Here is a 21710-nt window from a genome sequence, read left to right as displayed (position 1 = left end):
GATCCTGTTGGTGCCATAGCACAGGGTGGGAGAAATGGTGCCCAGCTCTTGTCCTGCACCAGCTCTCTCCAGGCCCACAGATGCACACACAGCACCTGAGGCTGCTGCTCAGCCAGGCAAGGTTTATTTACAGAGTAGCTGTCCAGGGCACAACAAGTTAGCACAGACAAAGCTGTGCTTCCAACAGTGGCTTTCTGTGGATTTTCTGAGTACCCTCTCAACAAGGAAGTAATTCCAGAATGGTTCCCATCACCACCAGGAGAGAGCCAGGGCTGAAGATGTGCAGGACTCCAGTAGCTGACCCTTCAACTGGTCACATGGAAGAAACCCAGCTGTGGCCAGCAGCACAGGCAGAGCACTCTCTGCAGCCCCATGTCTGAACCATGCCACAACAGCCCCAAATTCCCCAACCTGGGTCCTCCCACAGGGCAGCAGAAGGGAGTTACGAGCTGGCACAACCTGGTCCTTCCAACTAGCTCATGGCTTGAGAAATAGTGTCCACGTAAGAGACTGCTGCCTTGTCTCTGCTTCCACAAAAGGATGGTGGCTCTTCTTGCCCATCCCAGGAAAGCCCTTTGCTCCAAAGAACACAAGCAGAAGGGCAGACAGCACCCCATCCCCACATTGTCCATCAGCCTGGCAGCATCCTTCTTGCTGTTACCCTCTGCCCAGCTACAGGTGCAGGCGCTTGATGTCCTCGCTGCGGAAGTCAATCCGGAGAGCCAGCACCTGCCGGACCTCGGCAGGAGTGAGGCGCCAGGTCAGTGGGCCTGAGTTCGGGCCCCAGTAATCCAGGATCTCCGTTACCTGGAAAGGAGAGATGAGAGCTGCATGAGCCACCTCAGCACTGACCGCCCTCAAAGGCAAGTTTAAATGCAGTCACGTTATTTCCTGCCACTAACAAACACCCATCAGGCATGGGGCAACTTCTCCATACCTTATAAATGTGACAGGATGAGCCTAGTAAATCCACGTGGAGTCCAGCCAGGGCTCCCACAATACCTCAGCAAAAGCAGGCAAAGCACAGCTCACCCTTTCCAGGTTGAGGATGGTGGCCATCTGGGAAAGTCGGGCAAACTTGTCACGGATAGTCCAGGTGGTGACTGTGGTAAGATAGGCTATGAGGGACCTCAGTTCCTTGTCAAACTGCAGACCGCCAAGCTGTGGGGTGAAGGGAGCACTGCTAACTCTCAAACAGGCCCAGGTGTTGTGCCAGATACACAATGAACAAATACCAGGGCAAGAGGGGGAGGTCCCCTGAGCAGGAGGGCTCCAGTTAGACCATTTATTGCTGTTTAAACCAGCTTATGTTTATGTCCACCTTAAAACCCAGCCCCCTTTTTGATGCAAGCTCTTCCCAGTCCCATCACAACACGTTTTCTGCCTGTGTGCACTAACACAAGGTCTGCCTGAGCTGGCTACCAGTGATGACAGAGCTTCAGAGAGTAACATTTGCCTCTGCCCTGCCCCATCTCTTCACTGAGGGTTTATTTCCTAGCAGAGGGTTTGCACTCAAGCCAGACTACAAGGCAGAAGAGTTTTGCTTACCCTGCTGAAAGTGGATTTGAGCAGCACTTTCTCCAGTTCAATAGCTATGAGACTGGTCATAAGACCAGTGAGGGTATCATAAATCACTGGAGACAGCCCAGCCTGGAAGCAGAAACCTGTGTCATTGTTGTGAGCAGAGATCCATAAAAGCCAAGCCTATGAGAGCTTTCACATAAAGAGTTATTACTTGCACACTCAGCAAGTGGGGGAATCCAGGGATGTGGGGCTTGCAAGGAAGCCCCGAGAACTGCAGGAGGAGGGGGTAACTGGATCTCTTTAAGAGCCCTGCAGGGCACTGCAGGACATGTGTGTCAATCCTTGCCCTGTGCAAAGGAACAATCGGAAGATGCTATGTTGAAGTCTGGCCAAAGCCTGTCAGGCTGCCTCATCCTTCTCACCTTGAACTCTGTCATCTGCTGTTCCAGATTCAGGATGAACTGCTGGACCCAGGGATCGTTAGCCTCATAGTCGCTGAACTCCTCCTGACATTGAAATACAGAAAGGACTGTTTACGTGGCTTGCCCTGAACAGCAGCAAACAGCCCATGGGACAGGAAGGTGGGTGGCTACTGGAGCACCACTGCACCCCTTCCATTTTCTCAAGTTCCTCTCTAGCCAAATGCTCCTTTCCAGGCTTTCATAAAGAACAAGTTGTGGGTATTTTACTGTTACTCTGTGCTGAGGAAAGAGCAGAGAACTGAGGGGAATGAGACAGTGTTTACTCTGACTGTGCTGCCTAGCAGAGGATGCAGAGTGCAGAAGCACAGCTGGAAGCAGAGAATGTTGAGCCTTACCTCCTCGATGTTGTGGGAGACGGACAGGAACAGGTTGATCCAGGGCTTCACCTGGGGTTTGATGGCTGTGCTGTTCAGCTCACTGAGACCTTCCTGAAAGCAAAAGGAAGAAGAGAGAAGAGTGACAGAGCACAGCTAACAGCTGACTGAGCACAGCAGCACACAACCTTTATAGTTACACTGACTTGATGCTGCCTCCAACCCCCACTGCAAGCTGGGGAAACTGACCCACAGGCTTGCATAGGAAGCTGAGCACAGAAGCCCCCATTCCCAAATTCTTCTAGTGCTGAAGTACTCTGAGAACACCACACCAAGAAGAGGAAGGACACTGGCCCAAAAGCTGCCATTGTGCTGACTTGCAGCCTTGTCTGAAGGGCTTCCCCCTCCTCTTTTCACAGGGTTGCGGAGGTTTTCTGGCAGGAAAGAAGCATTCAGTTCACATCCCTACAGGGAGGAAAGGACACAAACACCAGCTTTTCCACTCAGCAACAGCCAGGAGGCCACTGTGATTGGGCTTGACTGATGTCTCCCACATCCAGTGCAGCTTAACTCAGTAAAAGCTAAAAGGAGAATAAAAGCTGTAACCACAGCTGGTTCCCTGAATTAATCATAACCACAGCTCACACTGTCTCCCCAGAGCAGTAGGTTGTCAGCAAAGGCTGTTCTGTCTGCTCCAGTGCTAAAGAGCTCTCTGAAAGCTCCCTCCTGTCAACCACCCTCATTTGGCTCAGCAAGATGTCAAAAAACCTCACCCAGCATGAAACTACTCAGGTACCAATACAGCCTGGTGCTTGCTGGAAGTTTTTAACTAAAACTGGCATTTCTGAGCAGGCCATGCTGGCCATTGTCCCTTTTCCAAGGCAAATTCAATGTGTGTGTGACTTGGGCAGCGCAGGAGCTTGCTGCTCAGACTCTTGATTGCTTTGCAGTCAGTTTTAATACTGCACTAGAACTAGACTGGAGTTCTACTCCTTACTGATGTGCTCTTATGTTTCCATACTGACCACAGGCCTCAAGAGGGTTTGCTGGCAATATTGGTCTGAAGGCATCTGGCTGCAGAGAACTGCAAAACCAAATGAGAAACAGCCCAGTGCCTCTGTGAAGTATAAAGCTGATGGCAAACCTGGCTCTAAACACTCTCAAAAGAGGTATTAGGTCTTTCTGCTTCTCTCCCTGCCAGAGACCACTGTGAAATTTTAGGGCAAGGGGCCCCACCATGTGGATTTAGCTCCCCATCCCAGGGATTATTTCCATTTGGGAAAAGGAGGAGAAACCTGAGAGAAGAACAGCTCTTCTCCATCAACAGCCCATCTTCAGTGTTATCTAGGAGGCCCTGCACAATTGACAGTGTTCTGAGCCATAAGAGTGAATGGAGGAGATGAAAATGCTATACATATTTCTTCTTTTGAAAATGCTGAACCAACTGCAACTCTGTGCTGAGTGAAGACAAATGGAGCAATATTCCTTCTGGCTGTGCAGCTGCTTCCAGTGCTTTTGACGTAGGCACCAGCTGGTGTGGCTCTGCAAACAAGTTAGATCTGTTTCCATGCCTCAAAGCTGACTATTTACTCCCTCCTACCCCCTACCAGGACTCCTGGAGCTAGACGTGGCCCAGGCCTTGAAATGATTCCCACCTGAGGAGGCCAGCAGTGACTCAGCAAGACACTCACCTGCAGCAGGTCACGGAACTTGCTGGAGACAGCAGCCATGTCAGAGAGGCAGCTGTCAATCTTGGCCTGTGCTTGCTCACCCCCAAAGCCTTGGCTAAGCAGTTTGCTGCAGTCACTCTGCAGGGAAGAGATCCATGAGCAAGTTGAGGTTTAATAACTTGGGCAGTTTCTATCCCTTCATGTTGTTGAGCTCTGGTGTCCACCAGCATGGTTGCAAGCTAGGACAGGCACCAAACTTGCCCCTTTGAAGAAGATGGGAGAGGACAGCAAGAAAGGACACCACAGGCTATAGCCCAGTACCAGACAACCACAACCTCCTGATGATATATGTTATTCTGCTGGCTCCTGACATGTGCCAGATGGGTTAGGCTGGAGGAACTGGTATTTCCAGCTGATACTATCCACTGGGAGATTGCTCTGCCAGCTTAAAATTGCCTTCCTAATGCTGGAGGGCAAAGACCTCAAGAACTGGGCACAGCAGAAGTCCAGATGCTTTAACTGATGCCCACCAAGGGAGGATATTACAAATTTGATTAAGGAAAATAGCAGTAAAGAATCCAGACTTCACCTCCAAAGTCTTCTTTAGGGTCATGATGTTTTCGCTGCAGACTTCCACATTGTTTAAGGTCACCTGGAAAAAAAAACACAAAACAAACCCAAGTAGAAGTCATTGGAATTTCTCAGCCCCTCAATCCATACATTTCCTCCATGCCCTGCTCACAGTACAGACTGAAAGGCAGACATTTAAGGGACAGAGTGGTTACTGTGCGATCAAAGCCTTGCAAATTCCTGGAGCTGCATGAAGCTGAGCTATAGTAACTGAGCATGCGTGCTGAACCTCCAGCAAGTACAAAGTTTGACACACTTGACTCCTCTTCCTCATCATTCTATTCACAATATTGCAGCAAAGCTGCACTTGTGGGTGGAAGACAGGATGTATTCGAACTTCTGGGAGAGTTTCATGAAGAACAGACTGAGTGGCTAGAGGTGATGGTTTATACACTGTGTCCACAGAAGCCAGGGAGTAGGGAACACATTTGTACCTGGGCAGGAGGAATTGGCACCCCTTCTGCCTGGGAAGTATCTGCTCTTCACTGAACAGACTTGTTCTGGGCCTGCTGAAGCTGAACGAAATGTCACTAGGAGACTGGAGTTTGTGCTGACAGGGAAATGAGGCGAACTGACAGGTGAGTGAGGAATTCCAGTGGGAGAACTGACATTTTAAGCACTTTCCTTCAAGAAGTGCAGAATCCTGTAATGAAGAATTTAATGAAATGGAAGAGTTCAGTCCTTCCTGCTCTCTTTGTTGTCTCTTCCCCTTGTGCAGTGAAAGCCATAAGGAATGTTTTCAGCACTCGGTGCTCGCAGCAATTTGCACAGAGGGAAACAAGTCAGACTGAGCCAGCCCCCTCCCCAGGGCTCTCAGAGTCTCTGCCCACTGGTCTGCTCAAACAGCAGGGCTGGTCAAGAGAAGTGAGCAGATCCAGTTGCTCTTCCAGCAAAGTCTTTTCCACAATGCAAAGTCTGTACAGCATCCCACCATGCTTCCCATGGGGAAGGATCTCATACACTGCAGAAAGCTGGAAGAATGGCCCCTTCAAATGCTCTCCAAGGGGTCTCATGCTCACTGTCATGTTCTGGCCTGCTCAAGCATACAGGGAGTTGCAGCGCTGTTTATGAGGAGAAGGCAACAGGAGGATCTTGCAGGCCAAGCAGAGAAGACAACCCTGCTCTAATGGAAACTCTGATCTGATTAAGTAAGAATGAAGGAGACCTGAGCCTGGGCCATGAAACTTTTTCATCTAGAGAGGAAGTGTGCTGAACCTGCAGCAAGTACAGCACACTAGGAACAGGATGCTCTCCCATCATCACTTTTGTGCAGAGCCTGTGAGCAACAGAATTGCTGAACACCTCAAAAGAGCACAGACTCTTCCCCAGCCTGGATGCAATCACTACTGCAGCAGCCCTAGAGGATCATACTTGCACAGGCCCTTTGTGGAAGCCCTCCAAATAGGAGGTGATGTTAAAGCATCTGCCAGACATGCAAAGTCAGGCCACCCACTACAGCTGAACAGGGTTTCAGGTTTGATAGTCACACCAATCCTGTTCCCAAGAGCTCCCCATTGTCTTTCCCTTCACCCTAACTCATTTTGCACCAGCCACCATACCCACCAGAAAGGACTGCTTTGCCTCATCGGTGCTTTCAATGCCTTTGGTATCAAACTTGCCCTGCTGCAAGCTGCTGTGCATGATGTTCACGGCACTGGTCACCCCCCTCTGGAAATCCTGGAAGGTCGTGGCTGGAAAGCCCTGCTTCAGCTTGTTGTACAGAACCTCCCTATGAGGCAAGCAAAACACACCCATGGCTTAGAGCAATTACTGTGCTCTGTGCCAGGGGACAGCACTCTGGCTGAGCTGTAACTTGAACAAGGCAAGTGGAACTTCAGAAGGGACAGAAGAGATCTGGCAAATATCTCATGACAGCATCTAAGGGACACAATGCTGAAAGAAAAACACAACCACCCAGTTTCTGATCTTTCCCCAAAATCCTGCCTGCAGTTGTCTGCAGTATTCAGTCAGTTCCCCACTCCCACATTAGGATGAAAAACAGAAGCCAGATAATCTCTGCAGGCTCACTCCAAGTTCATGCTACTAAGCAAGCTCACAGGCAGCCCAGAGAAAATTAGGGATGACCATATACTACCAAGCAGGGTAGTGCTCCAATGCTATGAGGTGACCTGGTCTCATTGGTATTCTGAGCCATGAGGTTCCTCTTTCTGTTTCTTCTACGGGTGACCATGACTACTGTGAGAAAAGCATACCCAGCTCCAGCTTCTTACACCACACCCAATGCCTCCTCCTGTAAGCATCTTCCATGGAGATGACAAACCAGAGGTTCAAAGGCGAAGAACACAGGTAAGACCATCTGACAGTAAGCACTGTTTGCAGAACGTGAGGTGGAGGCAAATTACAATGAACCTGGTGTGTTTTCATTACCTGAAGTCAGACTCCAGTTCGGTGGTGGAGTGGTTGATCATGGCACAGAGACAGTCTATGCTGGAGCTGGACAGAGCACGCCCAATGCACTTCTTCACTATATAAAACACATCATCCACCATGCTGGAGGTGAGCTGGCCCTTCTCGTAGCTGTCCATGGCAACAGCCTGCGAAGAAAGCTGTCTCAGTGCCCTCAGCTCAGCTAGTAAAGGTGCCCTCTCAAAAGCAGTGCTGTGAGACCAAACCTCTAGCCTGCCCATTCCAACCTGAGCTGAAGTGTACCATGAGTGGGGCATGGTAGCAGCAGTGCCGGTGGTGCCCACCTCTTGATAGCTTGATGGCATCAGGGTACACTGTGCAGTGGTATCCACTACAGCCTCATCCTTCTGTGGGACTGATGTGCCAGGCCATCAAATCAGGGGAGAGCGCAAACACAATCCTCCATACTACAAATTATGCAGTTGAGTTTCCTGCATTTTGGGGAAATCTTAGGGGTAAGCACATCCAGAGTGCAAAGGATGAGCCTCGCTCTGGGAAAGCCACCTGCCTGATCATGATGACTCCTCTGCCAGCGCACAACTCATTCTAGTTTTCACTACCCCATAGTGCTGGAAGATCTGTGTCTGGAAGATACTCAGGGATATGTTTGGAGTCAAAGTTCAGAAACAACTAAATGCTTTTCAAGCAAAACAAAAGACCTTCCCAATGACTGCAGACCTGCCATGTACCCCTCTCCCTAGGGATGCCCAGCAGAGGACTGAGCGGAAGGTCTCAGCTGCGAGCAGAGAGTGCAGCTATTGCAAGCAGTCTGAGCCCTACCTTGTTAACTGTCTCCCTCATGAAGTATTCCTCCATGGTGATGTAGTAGCCAATGAGCTCTTGCATGGTGCGGCTCAACAGACAGTTGTTGAGGAGCTTGTCCAGGTATTTCTGATGCTCTACAGAACACAAAAAAGAACCATCAGCAAGGACCTAGTGCCAGAAAACAGTTCCACCTAATCCCCTTGCTGCCGCCTGTCTCATGGACACCTAAAGGACACACCTGCAATAAGTCATGGGCCTCAACTGGGGAGCTGAAATTACCGAGCTGACTTTTGCATATGACAAAACCGATTTCCAGAGCTCCACAGAGTACCAGACCTCTGAGCCTCTACCTCTAGGATCTGTGCCTGTAGTGACCAGAGGGTTCTCCCTCTCTATAGGCACCTTGTTTACTATACTCTGCAGTTATTCCTAATGTTGATTTCCCCACTAGAAGGGGCAATCAGTGCTTAAAACGGGTTTGGGGAGGCCAGACTTCCAGAGAGTGCTCCCTCTGCAGATCCTGTCTCACTCTGCTCTGCCACTAACTCAGCTATATCTCCACTGCTGGCTGAAGGAGAAGAGAGCCTGCAAACACTGGTATTCAGGGTGTTACCTTGCTTTACCTCCTCTGAGGCCATGGAGTCTCCCACCTCAAAATCAGCTATTATTCGTCTCTTGATGAACCTCAAGTAGAGCTCACTGCGGGCGTTCATCAGAGTGACTTCTGTTAAAATAGGGTCAAGTTCCCTAGAAGGAGCATAGCAAGAATCAAGGTAGGAAGACTACAAAAGGAGATTTACTGATTTAACTGAGTAATGTGTTCTCTGCTCTCTTACTATGAGATCAATACCACCCCTTCCCATCTGTGCTATTGAGTGACAAAGCTCAGCAGAATAACCAGTATGTGCAAAGAATGCACACACAATCAAAACAGGAAAAATCATTAAAGGGAAGCGTCTTTTTTCATCATAGATGCAAGAACAGAGTGAAATCACAGCAGTAAGGACTGCAAGATGAAGCAACCTGATATAACTTCAAAATTAGCCCCACTTTGAATGGGAGGGTGGGCTAGAGATCTTTGGCAGTCCTTTTCTACCTCAGTTTTGCTATGATTCTGTGAGCCTTGTGGCTAGTGTTAGAAAAGCCTGGTCCCTGCCACCTCCATCTATGTGCTTTTGTGCACAGATTCATGCGTTTCTCTGAAAACAATGAAGAATCTGTTAAAGCTCAACAGCTCAGGAAACATGAGAACAGAAAAAGCACATGACAATGCAGAATGCAGTGGTCAGATCAGGGATGACTATGAAAAAAGAAAAACCAGACTGTCACATCAGCAGCTTTTTCATCAGTGTGCACAGAACTTTACAAATCCTGCTCAAAGCCTCACAACACACAAGTGGGGCAAAGATCCATTATCTTTATTTTACAGATGAAAAAGCAAAAGCTCAGAAATCAAACTCTGACCACCAAAAGGCTGTGGGCACAGGTAATTAAAATCTCAAGTCATCTGTGTGCAGTGATACTGCCAGTCTTTCATCAATGTTTAGGCCTGAGGCTTGAAAGTAATGTTTAAGCAAAATAAAACACCACCACAGAAGCTGCCCTTATAAAAGGGCAGTGAAGGGCACCTAATAATTGGATTTTATGCTTTAGTGGCCACAAAGCCTCTGGAAGACCAGGAGAGTTATCTAAATGCTAAGTAGTGTTAACAACTCAAGAGTGGAAGGTAGAGAGCAAAAAGAGGTTTTGTTTGTACCTTGGTTCAATCTTCTCTGCAGAAGAACTTCTCATCATGCTATTCTGAACTTGCTGGAACTGCAATCACAAAAAAGGAGACTCATCAAAGCCTTTGCTGATGACTTGGTGTTAACCACTTCTCCTGCTGTTGTCTAAGGATATGGTTACTCAGGGTGGGTGACAGGAATGCGCTGCAGGAAGCACTGCCAGAGAAGGGAATCACATCATTTAACCCCCTCCTCCAAGACAGAGCTCAGCCTGCCAGGAAGAGTGGTAGGATGGGAATACCAACAGAGGCACCAAGGCATATAGCCATGAGACAGCCCTGCAGCAGATAGAAGCAGGAACACCACAGTGGGGAAAGTGTACTGAAAGCACCCTACAGACCTGCACAGTGAATAATCCTGTCCCTGGGGCCCATTTACCATGCTCCCAGTGAATTATTCTCTGCAGCAGAAGGGATAGCTACAGGCTGGACTCCTTCAGCCATCAGTGCAAATGTGGAGCAAAGCAAAGTTTCTCTCAATACACAAGGTCAAACTTTGCCACCTCAATGGCAGTCAGAACTCCATGGAGCTGGAGGAGGCCACTGTTGGCTGCATCAAGCAGCATCATGCTCCTCTTACCTGTCTGTGATAGTCCCTCTCTTTGATGAACTTGTCCACCACTTTCTCAACCTGCCTGTCACACTCCACTTGCAGGTGCTTGATGAGGGTATACAGCCTCCCAGGCCCATAGTAGGTCTCCACAATGGGCTGGTGTGTCTCCACAATGCGAGCAATCCCTACAAGAAGAGGGGAAGCACAAAAGGAAGACTCCAGGAGTTCCCATTCAGTCTGGATCCAGAGCAGAGTTACACAGTTCCACAGACAGGACTTAACAAGAGATCATTCACATCCAGATTAGCAGTTTAGACTGTCCAGCCACTATCTGGTGCTTCACTGAAGGCTTGTTATTACAACCTCTCATTTCATGGCATCTTCTCTCTGATATGACACTTTCTATACTTTCTGCTGTTTATCGCAAGACTACAGTGCAAACCTCCTGGAGCACAAGGCATCTCTCTTCCTACAGAGAGCTCCTGCCACGTGTCAACTGCCCTCCTATCCAGCAAGATAAAAGGTATGAAGCTTCCACAGGAGAAAGCTGTATGAGCTAAACCTGGCAGGGGACATAACTACCACCCAAACCCTGCCTCAGCTTTCAGTGTCTGCCAGGTTACAGGAGAAGAGCAGTGTCAGGAAAATCAACTTAGGGAAAGCTCTGTTCTTATCTGTCACACAAGTCCCCAAGAAAGCAAGTGTTAGTAATGGCAAGGCCTCCTTGGAGAAAAAACTGTCTACTCCAATAGTTAGCAACAGCCCCCCTCTTTTGAAGCAACTGCCAAAAAAGCCTCAGGAGTCCTAAGAACCTTCAATAGCAGCATGGGTGCAAGGCTGGGAGAATGACCTGGCAGTGGTGTAGCCTGGAATTACAGCAGACTTAACAGGATGGCTAATCACCATGGATCTCAATTACTGTCTTTGGCGACATTCCCACAGAGCATTTATATTCCCTTCTCTCCCTTCCCTTTCTGCTTACAAGTTCCCATGGTCCTCCGTGAAGACCAGGCCTGGAAGCATCAACAGATGCTCAGTCTTAAGGGATTTGATTTGTTTGTCTGGAGAGCTGCATATGTGAAGAAGCCTTCAGGGAATAGCCATCTGTTTTGAGGACACAGAGAACAGGAAAAGACTGCTTCCTGGAAGAAGCCAGCAAATCCTTTGCAAATCCACTCTGTGCCTGAGCAAGCTGTACACATGCAAGCTTGCTTATTGTAATGCCCTCTCCTGGCTGGGAATGGTCTATTAGTTGTGTCCCTCTAGTATGACCCTTCCATAGTTGAAAGAAGAAAGACACATTCTGTGATCTCCTGGAGCTATAATGAAAAGCATTTAAATTGGTGGACAATCATATCACAGATTATTTTCAGTACATCAACAAAGAGAAAATTACCTTCAAAGAGGAGTGTCAGTGTGTCCGCAAAGATGACAGCAGCCCGACGGTCACTCATGTCTGTCCCCATCACCAGCTGCAGGTTCTCTTCTGCTTTGTTGGCCACCTGCATGACAACACGACAAGTCAGCTTGTGACAATCAAAGATACTCTTCATCCCATTGGGTGGTCCTCTGTCCCTTGACCTTTAGATCTTTTGGTGGACTTCCCATTGCAAAAGCTATTGCTCTTGTTTCTCCTTTGAACAGGGATCCTTTCCTCTCTTGTGGAAAACTGAAGGGTCAAGGAGAGGCAGAAACTTGTTCTTCTCTTTCCAGGCCCCCTCGCATGAGGTTTACGCAAGGACAAAGAGTAAGACACAGAAAAAGAAGCCCTCTAGCCATCAGGGCCTGTATTTAGACACCAGAAAGCCCATCCCAGGATGCAAAATGCAGGGAGAGAAATGAACTAAGGCCAGTGCTGGCTTCTAAGATTAGGAACCCAGAGCTAAGACCTTCTTCCACTACATCTGTTGATAGAGACTGGGTTTTGCTTTCCCGATAGGAGACCAGCCAGGTCACAGTATGTTTCGCAGAACATGTTACCTGCTTGCAGAGGTACTCTGAGAACTTGGTCAGCCCCTCTTCATGTAAGCCTAGCAGAGGAAAGATCTTGAAGAACCGTTCCACCTGGGGCAGGTCTCCCTGCTTCATTGCTGTGTCAAACTTCTCTGTGACAATTGTCTTCAGGCGCTGTTCTGCTTCCTGCAGGAGCTTCAGGTTGGCATCAATTATGCCCCCTGGTCAAAAGGACAGAAAAGAATGGGAAGAGTGTTCAATGGAAGAGCACAATGTCAGTATCATATCTAGAGCTACTTCTCTTTCTCTAGGAGAGATACCAACAGCCCCAGGGTGAGAAGGCAGAAGATATGCTGGAATTCCACTACAAGCAAAGAAAAAAAGGTACATGTGTGATGTACACGCAGCTAACCTCATGGTCTTGCATGGAAGATGTGAACACATCAACCGAGACATTTCTTTAGGGATCAGGCAATTTACTCATTCATTTCCAGTTTCTCTGCTTGGTAGCATACCGTAACACTGCCACAGTTCTCCCTGACAGAGCCTTCTCCCCTGCTTCTTTTGACCTGAACATTTTGTCCTTCACTAAGTTACTACCTGAAATAATATTAAAGCTGCACACCAGGAACTCTCCTTTCAGCTAATGATAATTCAAACCTAATAACACTTCAAAAATGTTCACATCTATGTTACTCTATAACATAGAGAGGTACTAAGATCTTTGGCTAGCATTAGATCTTCTGCTTTGTCTACTGGGCTAAGGCTGTCTGCCATGGGAAATTATGCAGCCTCTGGTTATCTACTGGAAAGGTGACTTGTCAGCTTCACCTCATAAACAGTACTTACCTTCCTTGCCCTGACGACTGAGCTCAATCACTGATTTGTCCAGAGACAGATAACGATGGATATGAGCTGCTGCTTGTTCATAATCTTCATTTCGCAGGGCTGTTTGAACTCCATCCATGCAGAACTTCAGGTCAAGGATGTCATCAGCTCTTTGAATGGCCTGATAGAGTCGATTCTGCAAGAAAGGCAACGCATAAGGCTTCCTGCTGCAGGCTGGAGAAGGAATGAGAATTATAAGACAGTGTGTGTGTGTATGGGAAAGATACAGACTGAAGTGATACTTCTCTACATAATAAACAACTATGTAAGCAGAAATGCCACACTACTTAAAAAGTCATAAAACCAATGGCTCCAAGAGAGGAAAAGAATTTATCAAAACTCAGATTGAATTCGGAGGCCATATTCCACAGGCAGAGACAAAACCACGTTATCTGTTTTGATTTGAACAGTTGTGCTGAGCACTGGGACTTGAAACGTCTTAGCCTGTATCTGCAGAAAGAACATAACAGCCTGGATTCCTGACCAGTCTTGGGTGACAACAACTAACTCCCCTGTCTTCAGCACTGAAGTAACTGATAAAAGAGTTCTAATGAAGATTAACCTCAGCTTATTCACCATATTCTACAAGGAGCTGCATGGACAGTATAGGATGCTGGAGAACCAGCTGCTCCATGGAATAGCATATACATTTACTCTTGTAGCCTGCAATATCCAGGAACCCAGCACAATACCATTCCCTAACAACACTATATACTGCTAAAATGAAGAACAAAGCCATTTCCAGTCCACCTGCCCACTATAAAGGAGAGCACGTTCCTCTATTGTGCTATAAGCACACAAGCAGATAGATTAGGGCTTGCTGGTGACAAGTCCCAGACACCTTCTCAGTCCCATTACCTTGGCCAGGTCAAGCTGGCGGACTTTACTGCTGACATTCTCGGCAAGGTTACAGGTGAAGGTGATCATCCCTGCCAACTGCTGGGCATCCCCCTCGATGAGCTGCAAGTTAGGGCTGGAACACATGCAAATTGAACATGAGATGCAAATATTAAATAGTCTGACGGTCTACAACAGTAGGATGGTTCTTCCTCCAAACCCAATTGCTCCTGAGTCGTGGTTCAAGCCCAGCTGGTAACTCAGAACCACACAGCTGCTCACTCAGTAAGCCATTACCCCTCCTGCCAGCAGGATGGAGAGGAGAATCAAAGGAATGTAAATCCCGTGGGTTGAGATAAGAATAGTCCAGTAAACTACTACCACTAATAATAATAATGATAAAGGAAATAATAAAGAGAGAAAATATAAAACTAAAAGGGGAAAGGGAAAACCCCAATAAACACAAGTGATGCACAGTGCAATTGCTCAGCATCATCTGGCTGATACCCAGCCCGACCCAAGCAGCGATCTGGGCCGTCTGGGTGACTTCCCCCAGTTTCTGTACTGGGCATGATGTGCCGTGGTATGGAATAGCCCTTTGGCTAGTTTGGGTCAGGTGTCCTGGCTCTGCTTCCTCCCAGCTTCCTGTGGCCCTCCTCACTGGCAGAGCATCAGACTTAAAAGTCCTTGATCAGAGTAAGCAATACTGAGCAACTACTAAAACACTGGTGTGTTAACCAGCATTGTTCTCAGACTGAAGCTGAAAACACAGCACTGCACCAGCTACTAGAAAGGAGAAAAATAACACAGCTGAACTCACAACATCCTGTCAGCAACTGTATCTCTGAATTCATGCCCCTCCTCCAGAAACAAAGCATCAAGATCAGACTGCCTTTCTACCAGACGGGATGAACGAGCCACTGAGGCTTTGATATTCTCTGCTTCTGAAGAGGAAGATGAAGTCTGTAAACTTGGTGCTCCAAGCTTCTACTGGACATCAGGCCACTTGAGATGGCTTTCCAGACCGCATGCACAAACTCACCACAAAGAGGCTGTAAAATCTGTCCATATCTGTAAACAGCCTGACATAAAACATCCCATCCAAGCATCAATGCTGAAACCTGACAATCTCCGGGGTAAGACCTTCAACCTACATCAAAATGGGTCAGTCTGTGTGAGAGTGCAACAATTCCCTCTGTTAGTGCTGCTGAGAAGAACCAGGTGCCCAGGGACAAGGATCCAGCTACTGTTCCCTACTGCACACTGATTTAAAGTCTGAAGTTTTCTGAGAATGAATATGCTTCCCTTACAACACTAAAACGAATTTTAACATCACACAGTAAGCAGGGAGGTACTGAACACTGCGCAGCAGCAGAAAGAAGGGGAAATGGTAGGGATCACTAACCCCATGCGATGAAGTACAACCATTTTGTTCTCTATAGTGCTTTGCTGCTCCAGGAGACCATCCAGTTCTTCCTGCACAACTCTCTGAAAGGAAAGGATGAATTCTTGTGTGACTTAAGCTCTCCTCAGGCCCACCACTTATCACAGACAAGTCAAGAACACCCATCTAGCAAGGCATCAGCCCTGCGAAGAGCTCATATGACAATTAAAACCTTCTTGATCTCTCGTTTTAATCCTGCACATTTTTAGATTTGGCATTTGAAAGCATCAGTTATGCAAACTTTAATCACACTTTCAAGCCAGAAAACCCCCAAGCTCCGTCGGCCCGCTGCACTTTCAATTCACAGGGAGCCCGAGGGCTACTCACGATCCGAGGACACCAGCTCCACGGAGGCAACACAGCCCCCGTATACCTGTACAGAGGACGGTCGAGGTCGTATTTGACTCCTCTGAAAAGAATCCGGACGACAGAGGTAGGCCTGACAGCGAGGCACCCGCTCTCGCACCCCAAGGCCGCCCGCGCCCCACACACCTCCTCCTCACAGAGCCGGCTGTAAGCGGCCTCCAGCTCTTCCAGGTCGGTGAGCGACTGAATCCACTCCATGGTCATAGCTGAGGCGGCGGCGCTACCTCCCTCCCCCCGCGGGCCCGACGCGATGGCCGCCGCCATCTTAGGATGCAGCTGACGCGGTCCACGCCGCCTCAGGCTCACCCGGGGCTACTCTTGGCGGTGCCTGAACGTTTACAGCAGCCTGGCAGCGCGGCAGGATCACGCTGCCCCTTTCTCTATAAAAGATCGTGTCTGTCTTTTGTTGTTTTTTGTTTCTTTTTTAGTGATGCTCTTGATACAGATAGCCACCGGCTCGCCACGCGAACATTCAGGCGCTCCTTCGGGCAGCCACAAGGCGCGCGCGCGTCGGGCTTAGCGGAAAGCCCCGTCGAGGAGACGCGGGAAGGGATTGCGCAGGCGCGGAGCTCATGGCGGAGGGGTCTAGGGGTGCTCCCGCCTAGGTAGGACTCGCATCCTCTGCCATCCGCCTCCATCTGCACGGTAAAGACCCTCCCGGCGGGTCGCGCCCTCCCAGCCGCGGCCCCTCGGTTGTGGGGCTGCGGTATGAGCCGGGATCTTGGCAGGGAAGAGGCCGCGGCACCGAGCCCTTTGGTCCCCTCGGTGCCTCGTCTGTGGAGGGTGGCCAGGCTGGTGGAGCCGTGGCGGGTTCCGCGGCGGTGCCGGGCTGCGGGTCTGGCGTGGGCTTCGCGGAGGTTCTGGGCGGTGAGGGCCGGTTCCCCTGACCTGCCGCAAGTGTGCAACCGCCAGTCCCTCCCGCTTTAGCCCTGGGGCACGGGGTCGATTCAGGCGCTCGCCGTAAGCTGTTGTGGGTAGGTTTGGTTCATAATGAAGAGGCGAGATGAGCGATGAATAACAGCGTAGAGCATCCCTAGAGGTGTTATTCCCTAACTTTGATTTCCGAACAACTAGAACCGCAAGAGAAGTCATTAGGTGGACGTCTTGCTGAGGCACTCTGCAGTATAAGGAGCTTAACAGCCTGGTCTTCACTGGGAGAGCATTTTGCCTCGTAATAAATGCCACATAACTTCAGCTGGGTGGCAAGCAGTGTTCCAGTGTGAGGTGATAAACTGAGACAAGCGTGGGGGAGCGGGGCAGCGGTTCTCTGCATTATGGAAGGCTTTGGCTTCGTGAAGTACATTTTTTTGTTCTCCTTGTTGCAGACTTGGTGGAGCTACGATAAGGTGACAAACCCATTGCCAACATGTTTCTCTACAACCTGACGTTGCAGCGTGCCACTGGTATTAGCTATGCAATCCATGGCAATTTTTCAGGTAATTTTCTCCTCCCTTCATGAATCTAGGCTTGAGCTTTTGGGGGTCATAGTGGAAAAAAGGTGGGTTTTATTTGATTTGGTTGCTGAAGTTAGTTTGCAACAGTGTGCTTTTTTTTTTCCAGTGGTATATTGTTGTTTGCTCTTGAGCTGTTGTAACTTGTGGAAAGATCAAGAGAAGTTTGGGTTGATTATCTATACGTTTAATTAAGTATTTTTTTTAGATTAGTTTTCCTGGTCTGTTAAGAAATACTCAATAGTGGCATTGAATGTAGTTGCTTTGAATTCTTCCATAGAAATTGTAAAACTCGTTGGCATTTACTAGTAATGAAATTTTATCTAACTTCTTGTAGTGCTTCTTAAAGTTGCTGTTCTGCTGCGTTCTCGCTAACTCTTTGTCACATTTTGGTTTCCCTAGGAACTAAGCAACAAGAAATTGTTGTTTCCCGTGGCAAGATCCTGGAGTTACTGCGCCCTGATCCCAACACAGGGAAGGTTCACACCCTGCTGACTGTGGAAGTGTTTGGAGTCATTCGGTCCCTCATGGCCTTCAGGCTGACAGGTGGCACCAAAGACTATATTGTCGTAGGCAGTGATTCGGGGCGCATCGTTATTCTGGAGTACCAGCCCTCAAAGAATGTGTTTGAGAAGATTCATCAGGAAACCTTTGGCAAGAGTGGATGTCGCAGAATCGTTCCAGGCCAGTACTTGGCTGTAGACCCAAAGGGCCGTGCTGTCATGATCAGTAAGTCAGCTTGGTTTCACATTATCTTTTTTCTTTCTGTCTTGTGGATATTTATTTTGAAGTGAGTTTCTGCCAGGTGTAATTGGAAGTATTTCTCAGGTAATTTGTTAAGCTATGAGACATGTCAGAGAGAATGCAGACATTCAGAATAGTTCCTTGGTGCTGATGGAATTGCACATATGACTTCTAACACTGGAAAGAGGCCAGCTTGCTTAATGGTGCACAGATCCTCATAGTGCCATGTCTAGGAGAGAAGTTGTGGTTGCATGCATCAGTGCTACTGTCAGTCAGCTGCCATAGCCTGAAATGACATTACGAGTTCCTTACTCTGAGATGTATCATGGAGGCAGCTAGATGCATTTCTGATCCAGCTTCACCAGTAGAAGGACACTTGAGTGATGTTTGGGAGTTTTTATTAAATTTGCCACAAGGTGTCTCAGTGAATTGGTATTTTCTGGCAACTTTCTGAGTTGCCAAAGCCAGCTTTGCACAACGCTGCTTTTCTACACAGTGAAAGGTTGAAGTGATAGTACTTTAATAGTGTTTTTTTATATATCAGGAATATCAACAAATAATGTTTTCTTTCTAACAAGTCTTGTTTTCATGGCTGTGGAGGTGGCCAGTTGCAGTTGTGCCATTCATGTTCATAGTTGAGTGGTTGTTATGATGTGGATACTGTGCGTATAACTTAACTGAGAATGGATTTTCTTAGTTACAATATTTCTGAGGAGATAATACTGCCAGATGGCTTTAAAGAGTGGAACATCCGCCTGTGCTCAATTTGGTTTTCCTTCCCTGCAGTCTGTCATCTCTTGTGTGGTGGAACAAGTGAGTAGACCTGCCTGTAGCCATTGTAGATTGCCTGTTGTTTTAGATGAACGTAGCTCAAAGGGTCAGGTTTAAAGGTCTCCTTTAAAGAGCTGGAGTTGGCATTTTTGCTTGCAGCCCAAAACATTTAAAATGAAGCATTTAAAGTTAATTGGTGGCACGGAGATAAATACTGATGTTGAGCTTCAGAAAAAATAACAGGCATTTTCTTTCAAGGTTGTGTATTGATACTGGACTGCAGATATCATCAGATTTGATCAGCAGGAGCTGTGCTTCAGGCACTGTTGTCCTTGCTTTTGCAGGTGCTATTGAAAAGCAGAAGCTGGTGTATATCTTGAACAGAGATGCTGCTGCTCGTCTCACCATTTCCTCCCCACTGGAAGCCCACAAGGCCAACACTTTGGTCTACCATGTGGTGGGAGTCGACGTGGGATTTGAAAACCCAATGTTTGCTTGTCTGGAAATGGATTATGAGGTGATAAGAGCTTGATCTCCCTTTGCTGTCTTTTGAGCTTTATCATGCCTCTTCTGATCTTAATCTGCCTGTCGAGGCAGGGAATGTTGGCTGCTTTTGCTGTCTGAGGCAATTTTCAGCTGTTGTGAGCTTACTTTTTGTCTTGCCTTCAATCAGAATAGGCAAGTCTCTTCTTTCTAGGTGATGATTCTTAAATTCTTGCTGTTCAGCTGCAGATGTGCGATTTTCTTCCTCTGTACCTTTTGTATTGCATCTTCCAGCAAGTCTTTTGTATTTTGTTCTAATGCTACTCAAAACTGTTTCCCGTGCATCAGCTTTGTTCTTTCTTTAATATCTTTCTTGAAAGACTCCTTCATGTGTTTTGTTTTAGGAAGCAGACAATGATCCAACAGGAGAAGCAGCAGCCAACACACAACAGACATTGACATTTTATGAACTGGACTTGGGTTTGAATCATGTTGTTAGGAAATACAGTGAGCCCTTGGAAGAGCACGGCAACTTCCTCATAACAGGTACTGCCAGCTTCACCACAAAGTCATTTTCCCATGGATGTACTTGGTTCCCATTCTCCTGGGAAACACAGTCAGTAATCTGCATTTTGGGAATTGTGTGGATGGTGGCTCGAGCCGTTAGTATTAATTCATCGACTTTGGAGTCGGGTAATGCGTGGTGGTTCACACATGGAAATGTCCAAGAATTCCTAGATACGGCTGTGATGTAAAAGTGCACCTCATCTCTTCTTTTCTCTGGATATTCTCTGGATTCCAAAGCTAAGAGATATTAACTAGATTGCATCTAGCTGGAAGCAGATGCAAAACTATGTATTTTTAGGTAGTATGGGAGTACTTTGTACTCTCACATGGGATTCCATCAGTTAATAAACTTTTGAAAGATAGTATATGAATCCATATACCAAGGTGGTATATAAAGCAGCCTAATGCCTTCAATCTGTGAAACCACTGAAGTGCTGCCGATTCCTCTCCCACGTATGAAGGAAATGAAACTAGTTGAGCATCCTTGTGTGCTTGCCCTGTTGTTGCACCTTCTGTAGGCAGCTGTTGGGACATCCAATACTGGACTGGATCTGATGGCAGCCGCTATTTTGAGCATATATTTTGTTATGCTGGCAACTCAGTAGAAGTGTTTTAAAAACATACTCTAAAAATGAAAGATACGTCAGGAAACCATCTGGTGGATTTTTTTTTTTTTTTGACAGCAAGCAAAGATGCCAGTAAGCCCAGGTTGTGTTTAACTAACAAGTTGCTAATACGGTGTTTTGGGCATGTGACTTTCTAGACAAGAATAAGCCAGGAAGGATAAAATATAAGCCATTTGAAGCTGCATCCTTCCTTTTTCTCCTTCCTGGTCCCCTAGTTCCACTTGCCATCTTGTCGTGCTGATACAGGCAGCTGTACTTGGTTCTTTGTCTTGTCCTTTAATAAGACCAGATTATGTAGGGTGATGGGGAGAACTGAAAGCTATGACACTTTAAAGAAAGCCTAAAGAAATGTTCTGCAGGCAGCAGCTCAAATCTGTGTTAAAGGCTTTTCTCATAATATTTCTTCTTTGTGTCTCAGTTCCTGGTGGTTCTGATGGGCCTAGCGGGGTGCTGATCTGTTCTGAAAACTATATTACTTACAAAAACTTCGGTGACCAGCCTGATATCAGGTGCCCAATTCCCAGGAGACGGGTGAGAATTTTGTGATTCCTGTCCTTTTTTTAACGTTATCTTTGTCAGTGCTTAGTGAAAGCTTTGTATTTGCCTTTTGATGTATTTGCCTTTTGAGATTAAAGGTGTCAGGAGGCTTTAAAGTAAGAAAAAAGGAGTTAAGCTTGTCAGCCTCTTACCTACCTTACTGAATACATGCTGCCCAGGAGGGAAGATAGAGATGGGCATAGCCTGAAGTGATGAGCTTGGTTCATGTCTCTTCTCTGAGATTTATGCTGGAGATACTCCAAAGGCTCTGATCAGGCAAGTGCTGTCTGTGTACAGTGGTATTACGTGAGATGGTGAGTCATGGTTGCTGTTGGGTGCACAGGTAAATTCAAGAGCTGCTTTGTTGCATGTAAGGCTGCTTCCTCCACCTTTGGTGTTGCAAATTGTGCGCTTTGAGCACTTGCCAAGGTTCAGGTGCTCACAAAGGGCCACATGTGGATTGCAGCCCCTTCCTCAGTGTTTGGTTTTGATCTGTGACAAGTTGTCTGAGGAGCAGAGCAAAAAAGATAGGAGGGGTGATGTTTTTGCACAGTGTCTTAGAAATTTATAGCCTTCTGGGGCAGAGATGTACCAAGGGTAACTACGGGTACAATGGAGGAGATGTGCTTTGTGTTTAAAGCCTCCTCGCATGCTGTCAGCTCCTAAGGCACCTGTGAAATCGAAATTCTTCAGTTGGAGAAATCACATCTGCACTTGCCAGGTAGTTCCACCAATGACATCTCTTTCTTGCAGAATGACTTGGATGACCCAGAGAGGGGTATGATTTTTGTTTGCTCTGCTACACATAAGACCAAGTCCATGTTCTTCTTCCTGGCCCAGACAGAGCAAGGAGACATCTTCAAAATTACTTTGGAGACTGATGAAGACATGGTAA

The 21710-nt window shown here is 47.4% G+C and overlaps 2 protein-coding genes and 2 non-coding genes across 6 annotated transcripts in view; 2 read left to right on the top strand and 2 right to left on the bottom strand.

Annotated features, from left to right (window-relative positions):
- Positions 1-102: 102 nt before the first annotated feature.
- On the bottom strand, positions 103-15938 carry COG4 (component of oligomeric golgi complex 4). 2 transcript variants are annotated; one of them, XM_005152407.2, is made up of 19 exons: positions 15763-15938; positions 15232-15314; positions 13848-13962; positions 12951-13125; positions 12129-12322; positions 11545-11650; positions 10176-10333; positions 9569-9627; positions 8426-8559; positions 7828-7946; positions 7009-7175; positions 6184-6349; positions 4580-4642; positions 4012-4128; positions 2342-2434; positions 1947-2030; positions 1549-1650; positions 1033-1161; positions 103-807 (listed from the first exon to the last, which is right to left on the bottom strand). In XM_005152407.2, the coding sequence occupies exons 1-19, from the start codon at positions 15898-15900 to the stop codon at positions 673-675; spliced, it is 2337 nt and encodes a 778-aa protein (XP_005152464.2). In that variant the 5' UTR covers positions 15901-15938; the 3' UTR covers positions 103-672. The 2 variants fall into 2 exon arrangements, with proteins under 2 accessions (XP_005152464.2, XP_030907755.1); XM_031051895.2 differs by lacking the exon at positions 1549-1650.
- On the bottom strand, positions 7425-7580 carry LOC115947033 (U1 spliceosomal RNA). The gene has a single exon (XR_004081020.2). It is a non-coding gene; the product is annotated as a U1 spliceosomal RNA (small nuclear RNA).
- Positions 15939-16165: 227 nt separating the features above from the next.
- The window catches only part of SF3B3 (splicing factor 3b subunit 3), a 30533-nt gene continuing 24988 nt past the window's right edge, over positions 16166-21710 (top strand). The window contains exons 1-7 of one of the 2 annotated variants that reach the window (XM_005152264.4): positions 16166-16281; positions 16962-17072; positions 17490-17816; positions 18947-19119; positions 19490-19631; positions 20697-20809; positions 21569-21706. In XM_005152264.4, coding sequence (XP_005152321.1) covers positions 17003-17072; positions 17490-17816; positions 18947-19119; positions 19490-19631; positions 20697-20809; positions 21569-21706 — 963 coding nt within the window. In that variant the 5' untranslated portion in view covers positions 16166-16281; positions 16962-17002. The remainder of the gene's footprint in view (positions 16282-16961; positions 17073-17489; positions 17817-18946; positions 19120-19489; positions 19632-20696; positions 20810-21568; positions 21707-21710) is intronic. The other variant, XM_031051886.2, reaches the window with a different exon arrangement.
- On the top strand, positions 21016-21095 carry LOC115947034 (small nucleolar RNA SNORD111). Its single transcript, XR_004081021.1, has one exon. It is a non-coding gene; the product is annotated as a small nucleolar RNA SNORD111 (small nucleolar RNA).

This window comes from Melopsittacus undulatus, chromosome Z (assembly GCF_012275295.1).
Source record: "Melopsittacus undulatus isolate bMelUnd1 chromosome Z, bMelUnd1.mat.Z, whole genome shotgun sequence".
In the NCBI taxonomy this organism is placed as follows: Eukaryota; Metazoa; Chordata; class Aves; order Psittaciformes; family Psittaculidae; genus Melopsittacus; species Melopsittacus undulatus.
This window is presented reverse-complemented; position numbering and strand designations above follow the sequence as displayed.

Coding starts and splice junctions, on each gene's coding strand:
- COG4 (XM_005152407.2), bottom strand. CDS start 15,900: ATGGCGGCGGCCATCGCGTCGGGCCCGCGGGGGGAGGGAGGTAGCGCC. Junction 7,176..7,827: donor TGAGGGAGACAGTTAACAAG/GTAGGGCTCAGA, acceptor CTTTCTTCGCAG/GCTGTTGCCATGGACAGCTA. Junction 4,129..4,579: donor CCCTAAAGAAGACTTTGGAG/GTGAAGTCTGGA, acceptor TCTTCCCTGCAG/AGTGACTGCAGCAAACTGCT.